Source organism: Seriola lalandi, unplaced genomic scaffold (genome assembly GCF_002814215.2).
Source record: "Seriola lalandi dorsalis isolate HSWRI2012SDOR001 ecotype SW California unplaced genomic scaffold, Sedor1 jcf7180002054887, whole genome shotgun sequence".
NCBI classification, from domain to species: Eukaryota; Metazoa; Chordata; class Actinopteri; order Carangiformes; family Carangidae; genus Seriola; species Seriola lalandi.
In genome coordinates this window covers 235,911-244,351 of record NW_019525439.1, presented here as the reverse complement: position 1 = coordinate 244,351, position 8,441 = coordinate 235,911, and the positions used below count along the sequence as shown (strand labels likewise).

General features: G+C 41.0%; 2 protein-coding genes across 2 annotated transcripts; one reads left to right on the top strand and one right to left on the bottom strand.

Annotated features, from left to right (window-relative positions):
- Nucleotides 1–38: 38 nt before the first annotated feature.
- uts2r4 (urotensin-2 receptor 4) lies at nucleotides 39–3,211 on the top strand. Its single transcript, XM_023429054.2, has one exon. The coding sequence runs from the start codon at nucleotides 1,137–1,139 to the stop codon at nucleotides 2,208–2,210; it is 1,074 nt and encodes a 357-aa protein (XP_023284822.1). The 5' UTR covers nucleotides 39–1,136; the 3' UTR covers nucleotides 2,211–3,211.
- A 382-nt stretch (nucleotides 3,212–3,593) lies between these two features.
- On the bottom strand, nucleotides 3,594–7,400 carry lgals2b (galectin 2b). Its single transcript, XM_023429071.2, has 4 exons — nucleotides 7,291–7,400; nucleotides 5,418–5,491; nucleotides 5,039–5,198; nucleotides 3,594–4,018 (listed from the first exon to the last, which is right to left on the bottom strand). Exons 1-4 carry the CDS (start codon nucleotides 7,291–7,293, stop codon nucleotides 3,872–3,874), a joined length of 384 nt encoding a protein of 127 aa, XP_023284839.1. The 5' UTR covers nucleotides 7,294–7,400; the 3' UTR covers nucleotides 3,594–3,871.
- Between the last annotated feature and the right edge of the window lie 1,041 nt (nucleotides 7,401–8,441).

Genomic DNA, 8,441 nt, shown 5'->3' with positions numbered 1-8,441 from the left:
AGTCGCCCCTGTCAATGATTTCTGGGTGTCTAAAACTACACCTTGGTGCTCAGAGACAGCAGGTTGAGGCCCGAGAGGAATACCTCATGAATCGGTAGACCCATGCTAGTTTATCACCCTGGTGAGAAGGAGGAAGGACAGTAGAGAGAGAGAGAAGAGAAGAGGGAAGAGGCGGGAGAGGAGCGTGACCAGAAAAACCTCCAACGAACACAGACACAACAGTGTTTTATCTAAAAGTGGGAGATAAATGTGGGCTGAAGATTCAAGGAGAAGCTAAAGTTCATCTGTGTTCAAAGTGGATCCATAGACGGATAAGGAGGCGCTGCAGGGAAGCATCATGGATGATCTGTATAAAAACAAAAAGAAAAAAAGATGTGCCTGCACTCAGGTGGTAATGTAGAAGAAAGAAGACAAGATGGATTTTGACTGAGCACATTACAGCTGTTGCTTCACTCATAATTTGTAGAATCAAGACAAGAAGCTTTGCTGCTCAGGACGCCGTGCTGACGAAGAAAGGGTCACGTTAAAATGGACATTATAAATGTTTCATCCCCCAGTGAGACTCTCTGGAGAAAGTCAGTGAAATCCTCTCAAGCACATCTTTGCACCGCAGGAGCTAATTATCAGAGATTTTGAACAGTTTGTCCAGTTGAAAGGCAGTGACCTCCCTCACTGTGCCACCCTGCTGCTGCTCCCAAATGACCTTTGTCAGACCTACTTCAGCCCGAAGAAAATTCCAGCACTCTGTGACTGAGAACATCCCTCATGTCCGAGGCTTCACCATGACTTAAATCTTTGCTGGAGGCTTTAACGCTGTGTCAATTTTTCAAGAGAAGTATGGGAGGACATGGACGACCTTATTTTTTTTTGCTGCAAGCCACAGGCAGCTCTGTAGTCGGTGAAGCTGCTGACCATGTCAGTGTCATGTCTGTGGATTAATCGGTTGTTGTTTTCTCTCGGATTTATCTTGAACAACTGGTTCTAACAAATCTCAAAGAGTTTTTTTCTCTAACTCTTCACCTCACAGTGTGAAATGCTTGTGCAGACCTTAAACCTTTTCCGATTTCAGGAGCCAACTGTTAAAGAACTCTGTATGAATTAGCTCTTGAACATTAGAACCTGACCTCTGACCTGCAATGAACTGCACTCCTAATGCCACCGTCACTCCAGAGCTGGGACTTGTCGTGAGCCCAGGGGCCGGAGATGGAGGGTCCCAGGAAAGCGGTGGCAGTGCCGGAGGCAGCGGAGGACTGTGGGTGACGTCCCTGCTCGGTGCCACACTAATGATCATGTGTGTCATGGGTGTGGCAGGCAACACATACACACTCATCATCACACGCTCGGCTGCTCTGCGCCGAACAGGCTCCATGTACGTTTACATCGTCAACTTGGCTCTGGCTGACCTGCTCTACCTCTCCACCATCCCCTTCGTGGTCTGCACCTACCTGGCCCATGACTGGCTGTTTGGTGAGGCCGGCTGTCGCATCCTGCTGAGTCTAGATCTCCTCACCATGCATGCCAGCGTCTTCATTTTGGTTGCCATGAGCCTGGAGCGCTATCGCGCTGTAGCTAGGCCCTTCAGCGCGCACAGGTCCTCGTCCCGCAAACGACGCCTAGCGGCGGGGATTATCTGGGTGTTAGCTGTCGTGCTGACGCTTCCCATGATGGTGATGATCCGACTCAGGGAGGGAAAACCCACTGCGGCAGGTTTGGTTAAGAGGATCTGCTTCCCTACCTGGACCCCTGAGGCCTTCAAGGCTTATATCACCGTCCTGTTTTTTACAAGTGTTTTAGCACCTGGGTTGGTAATCGTTGGGCTGTATGTTGGGTTAGCCAGGCGCTACTGGGCAGCGCAGGTTAGCTTGGGAGGTAGCAGCCGCTCTGTCCGAAGGAGAGGACTCAAACAAAGAGTCGTATCAATGATCTTTAGCATCGTGGTGGCTTACTGGGCCTGTTTCCTACCTTTTTGGGGATGGCAGCTTGCCAAACTGTTCTCTCCAGAGTCTCTCAAAGCTTTGTCCGCAGCTGCTCATAACTATGTGAATTTCTTTGTCACGTGTCTGACCTACGGGAACAGCTGCATCAATCCATTTCTTTACACTCTTCTGACCCGGAACTATAAAGATTACTTGTCCCAGAAAGGTCAGTCCGTGGGGTCAAGCAGGGCCGATCCTGGATCAGCCGTGACCACGCCACTGCAGGACCTTTAGTGGAAGAATGAATAAGCATAAACACTCAAGCGAAAAAAATGTCATTCACTCACCGGCCTGACAGAGGACATTTCTGTTCCAGCAATTTTCTACAAAACTGAAAAATGTCATATTTCTGAGACACTTGTACTCTGTAGTAGCACTTTTCTACAACCTTCAGCACAGCAGGTGGATGTTTGCTAACATGAGAGTCTGACTACAAGCCTTCTGGTTGGAGGGCAAACGGCACAAATGACACAGTATTTCTATTCTTTGTTATATAATCTAACACACATCCCCACATGCCTGTCTGACAATCTCTAATTGCTGACACTGATGATATAATTCATACAAATTAGCCGGGGATCTTGGGATTCAAATGCAAGTCATTTTTCTAACTAAAAAAGGTTTGAATTCAAAACGCGATTTTCAAAAGTTCTGAGAATATTTTGGAAGAAATACTGATCAGAACAATCACAGCAATCAATTACTTTGCAATTACTGTTAAAAATTCTAATCTTTGTAATTGAAATGAAATGTAAACTGTAAAACTGTTTTCCTTTACTTCCCTGTTTGCCATCCATCTCATAAACACACACACACATGCAAAGTATATTTCATCTCCTTCCAGGGAATGTGGTTGCATCGTGCCACATTCCTCGGCCCACGACCACGGTGCTTTTGAGTCCTCCTGTAAATTGTCTTTGTAAGAGTGTGCTTCATATCACCTCTGTCGTATATTCTCCCTCCTTTTGCATTAACCTGTTTTATCTGTTTCATACATTCACATTACAGGCAATTCTTATTGTGTTTCTAATTTCTCTTTTTGTCTTTACATTACATTTTTTTTATGTGGCAAATGTCTAATATCAGTTTTGAACTAACCTACATTTAAAAATTAAAAAGTACTGCAAACATTTTTATGCAGAATAATGTAAATACAATAGAGGGAAATTAACCTATAACCATCATACAGTTTCAGTGATATGATTTAATTCTCTTAAAGGTATGTCGGCATCTCTTTATAGATTCTTTCAAACATGCAGTCATTTCTTTGCTTTATGTTCCATTTGCACTGAAGCAACATTTGAAATAACAGTGGTCTAAGACGTCTTTCTCTTTCCCAGGATAATTGGTTTTTTTTCATCTTTTCATTTAATTTTTTCATAATTTTTTTCATCTGTGAAAACAAGTCTGTTTTCTTGGAGTGGAAGAATGATCCCCAGATAGTACCTTTTTTATATATATTTCTAATACATGATTGTGTGTCTTTGTTGCATGAATGTTGCATGAATTTAAAAGAAAATACATCAATTGTAAATTAAGATTAATGTACCATAATTGCAGATTATGATGTATGGTTGTATGGTGTGTGTCAGAGAGTCAGAGACAGAGATGGCACTCTTTTCTTTTTTTTCACAGCATTTATTAACAAACCCAGTGACTGGAGAGATGTCAAGCAGACACAGTCCGGTGAGATGTGCTGTGGCTCCCTCTGTAGGCCATTTCCTCTTATTACAATATCCATGTTGATGTACATTTCTAGGGTTATATTTCCATAAGCCCCAACAGGAGAAAAGATGACTAATCAGGCCTCGCCTCAGTAATTTAAAACAGGCTATTTCAGCAACAAACAGCAGGTGGACAGGCCAAGAGTCAACGGTGAAGTCAATGGTCGGCGTCTACTTGATCTTGATGCCGATGATCCTTGCATCACCGCTGACGTCAAAGAACTTGTACTTGACGTCCCCCAGACGGTTGGGGAAATTCATCATGGAGCCATCAGGGAGCTTGATGTAAAACTGCTCACTGTTGAAGTTGATGTAAAACTGATGAATGAAAGGGGGAGGGAGAGAGAAAATACACACAATTTATCTTCCAGTGTCAGTGTTACAGTCAGTTACTCTGGCACTATTGCTCAACTAAACGATAAGATAACCGGTATTTAAAAAGAACGACTGAAACAGCATTTTGAGCAGAATCATCAAAGTGAGACTATTTATCTCTTTCCGAAGCGATTAACTTTTATGAGCCTATAAACCCCTTCTTGGTCGTACAGCTCAGCGTCTGTTGACCTAACTGTTACAGCACAGATACCAAGCCCACTAATAACCTCCCTGTGGCTACAGACAATTTGAAACTTGAGCATGAGCCAAATGACTGTGACAAATACAGCAAAAAAAAAAGAAAAAAGAAATCTTTCAAATACAGAAGGTCTTAGTGTGAACTATAATCACCTAAAAGCAGCAGCTTTAAGCCTTTGTCGTCTAAACAACCATAAGAATGCAACTTCATTCTTTCTTCTATTTTAGGTGCTGCAGAATGTGATGAAGATCTTTAGTGACATGTAAGAAAATTACTCTGTGCTATAAGATTCATTAGTTGCACAATTTTGTTTGCCAGGTTAATCTTTGAACTCACCTTTGAAATATTAAGACACGTGTGATGGCTGTGTGTACTTTCATTTGAATCAAGCGAATACGGCTTTAAATTGAGACCGTGTAACTTCTGAGACAATAAATAACATATTCTGACATTTGAAATTCAGGAAAGTTCAAAATACTCTGAGGTTTTGCTGATACAGCCTTTCATGATCTTGCATGAGCAGTAGCTTATGGTGGCTAATGTTAGCAAAATGTAGCTGTGTAACTGGCATTACTGAGCCAGTTCATTGACTTGATGACTCCCACACTACCAATATCTTGCGCTGTACTGTACTTTACTGTACTTACATCCTTCACACTGAACCTTGTAAGTGTGTTATTGACTAAATGGTTCTGTTGTCTCAGACTACAGGATTTTGAGATTGCAGATAACTTAACATATAACCTAATACTCTACCAACACACCTTGCATTCCTCCCCAGGTGAAAAGGGGAGGATTCCCTCGCATTGCTCATCACCCCAGCATCCCCCAGACAAGGAGTTGCAGACAATGGTGTTGTCGCTGAAACGAGGGTTGAAGTGCATTGCGATGTTTTCAGAGTCATGACCGATGTTGATGGCAAAGCTGGAATGGAGGCGGGGACATAGAGGTCAAAAGAGTGCAATGAAACGGGAAGAAGTGGATGAATCATTAACCTATCGTACACAACGTCAACTTCCTCTTGATTAAATGTCATTGAATCCACATCTGAAAACGGAGCTGCATGAACCAGAGATGATGGCTGATCATTTTCAGAAAGTCTGTCAGCACTTGACAAATTGATAACCCACGAGGACAACTTACGTATTGCAGTCGTCCTTGGGCTTGATGCGGATCTTGAACTCATGCCCCTCCTTGAATGTCATGTTCTTGACTTTCTGTAAAGGGAAACGACAAAGAGGAACATGGGAAGTGACTTGGATGGATGGATGGATGGATGGATGGATGGATGGTTGGATGGATGGACGAGTCTTAACTGAAAAAACCTTTCCATAGATTTAAAGCAACACTTCATTTCCCAAAAGAATAAACGTGACTCCAATGACGAAACAAGTCGATTTACAGCTTTTATACAAAAACAATTGTGAAAGTAATTTGCCACCAAGATCACTACCACTTGGGAAGAGAGAAGGCTAAATGGCTAAACTGTTGACTCCTCTGTTCCTCATGTTCATGCGTCTGTTGGAAGTTTCTCCCTGTTAAAGGCAATTTTTTTTGTTGTTTGCTCATTGTGGGAACTGTTGGGTTTCTTTCTATAACATAGTCATTTCTTGACCTTACCCTTTAATGTGTCTGTTTTGTTTGTGAAGTTAGAGCGCAAAGAGGAAGAGGTTACCTTTTAGAACAATAATCTTGTTTGTCATGTCATGTTTTGAAAAAGCTTTTGCTTTAATCTAACTATTTAGAGACAAATCTAAATGACTGTTTGTACAGTGTACTCTGGAGGGAGAATTGATAATCCTAGGTGTTTTTTTATCTTCGCTGTTGATGATCAACCAGGGTAGAACAGTGTACAGAGTACTGAAACAGGAAGGTGCTGTATTTGCTCATTGGCATGTGGTCGTCATGCAGAGACAGTAAAACCATAAAGAGGCACCCAATGCTGGGACCTTCTATGATACATCGGCAGACTCTAGATAGGTACCATTGCCACGCCTCTCTATATAACTGCATCACCTGATCGTTACACATCAACATCCTGGCCCCAGTAAACCTGTACCACACCCAAAGTCTCAGTCTTTACCACCCACTATATATTCTTTGAACTCATGTCTTGTCCTCTATCTCACATCAGTTCAAACATAAGTTTATCATTGACTAAACAGGGCAAAGTGCTGGAGAATAATTAGGTGAAGTTACACTTCATTCATCCCTGTGGTGATTTGAGTTATCCTAACTATGCGGAAGGATAACTAAGAGAAGTGTGCATCACCCGAACACAATGCCCGTGTTCTTGTCCCAGGCCACTGCCAGAGTATTATACCTAACAATAAATGCATGGGAGGGGAGACACAGGGATCGGCGAGGCTAAAGAAAACTGTGATTTGACTGAGGCAAACACTTCTTTTGATTTGAATTAGTTACTTAATAAAGACGCGGGTAAAGCCTTTCCTGGGTTTAGATACATGGATATTTTAGATTCCTTGCTCCTCATTGGTTACAGTGCGTACACCTTTATCAAATCACATGACGGTGAGAAGGATCAAGGGATCTGTGAACCCTGAATTAATGTTAGTGTTTGACAAAATACACAAATTACATCTACAGAAAAAAACTATATCTTATAAAAAACAAAAAAACATGTTAAGCCCTTTCCTGTCTTTTCTATGGATTTAAAATTAAGCCATCAACACCTTTACAATACCGAGTGAATCAGTGTTAATGACTCTGCAAATCACAAACCTCTTTAAAACATATCTCTTTGACCTTATTACCATCCAAATCTGAAATGTGTGAATGTGTTTGAATATTTTAAGTGCAATCAGACTGCTAAAGTCTTTGATAGCAAGAATACACTATATCTCCTGTGTGTGTATTTATAATGACATTAAACATTAAAGTTAAATCATAAGCATTTTCTATTTAAGGATAGGAATAACAAGTAATGAATGCAGATATTTGTCCATGTGGAGGATGAAGAATTGTCCTATGAATGAAGCTCTTTCACGCCACTTACCATCTTGGCTGTCGTTAGTGGGTTTCGCCGGGAGTGACAAAGCTGTGCAGGCAGGTGAGTGGTTTATATAACACTGGTGATATCAGGGGCAGGAAGCAGTCAACAGGGAGGGAGTTGTAAAAAAATGACTATTCACATGTGACGACATTTGATCCTCAGTGAAGCCACCAGGTCGCTCTTCTGTTTCATATTACAGGATGTTTGCCACAACATCAGGTGGAAATTCAACTTCAGGAGAATAAATAAAAACAGTCCATGTATTGTAAACATAATAACACACAATATCCACATGTTTGGCTTGACAGACTTAATACTTTTTTTATTAAATGGAAATCAAACTGAAGTCAGAACACACTTATAAACTTACTTAAAAGCAGTTACTCCATAAACAACACAATAGGCACTGACTATGTTAAGTACCAGTGGAGGTAGAGTATATTCCATTAAAATATCAATGAAATGTAATACAGGAATTGCTTTACTTTTGCATCAATAATGTGAGGGGTCCGAGTAATAACTTGGACCCCTCACATTATTGATGCAAATGATGAACTAATACAGCATATGACCATATTTTAGAAGTAGGCTATAGACTTGTTTGCAAATAAGAAATGTGAATTCTTAAAAAAGGGTTGGATCGTCTTAGATGCACAGTCAATGATTATAATAGTCTTTCATCCTCAAAGCATCTGGTGCAGAAAAATAACAGGCTAAAATGAGAAATGTTAAGGTCATTATAGAAGCCTACAGGGGACTGTGTTCTAGGATTTTACTGGACTGAGCAAAGCAGGAGAAGCAATCAGCAGCTTCCATTTGAAAATATTTGATCTTGTGCTTGCCTATATACTGTGCAAATGTTTTAGGTACTAAAAATAAAATGTGGGTGCTTTGAAAATAAATGCAATGAATAGTTTTTATTTGTCAGTTAACTTCATACAAAGTACAGTAAACAAAAAAAGCCAGATGCCTCCCTTATGATATTGCGTGATTCATTTTTTTTTCAAGCAAATGCTATTTTCCAAGTTATTTAATATTATTATGTCATAATGTGTGTGTGTGTGTGTGTGTGTTCGTGTGTGTGTCAAGTAGGTCATGGTTTCACGGTTTCACCCGAGCAAAAACACCGACGTATGTTCTACGTCGGAAGTGGG

Bases quoted from the DNA above. Each gene is read 5' to 3' on its own strand.
- lgals2b (XM_023429071.2), bottom strand. The intron at 5,199-5,417 runs GTAAGTTGTCCT...CCTCCATTCCAG, and splicing joins CCCAAGGACGACTGCAATAC to CTTTGCCATCAACATCGGTC. The intron at 4,019-5,038 runs GTGTGTTGGTAG...TTCATTCATCAG, and splicing joins CACCTGGGGAGGAATGCAAG to TTTTACATCAACTTCAACAG.
- uts2r4 (XM_023429054.2), top strand. From the start codon at position 1,137: ATGAACTGCACTCCTAATGCCACCGTCACTCCAGAGCTGGGACTTGTC.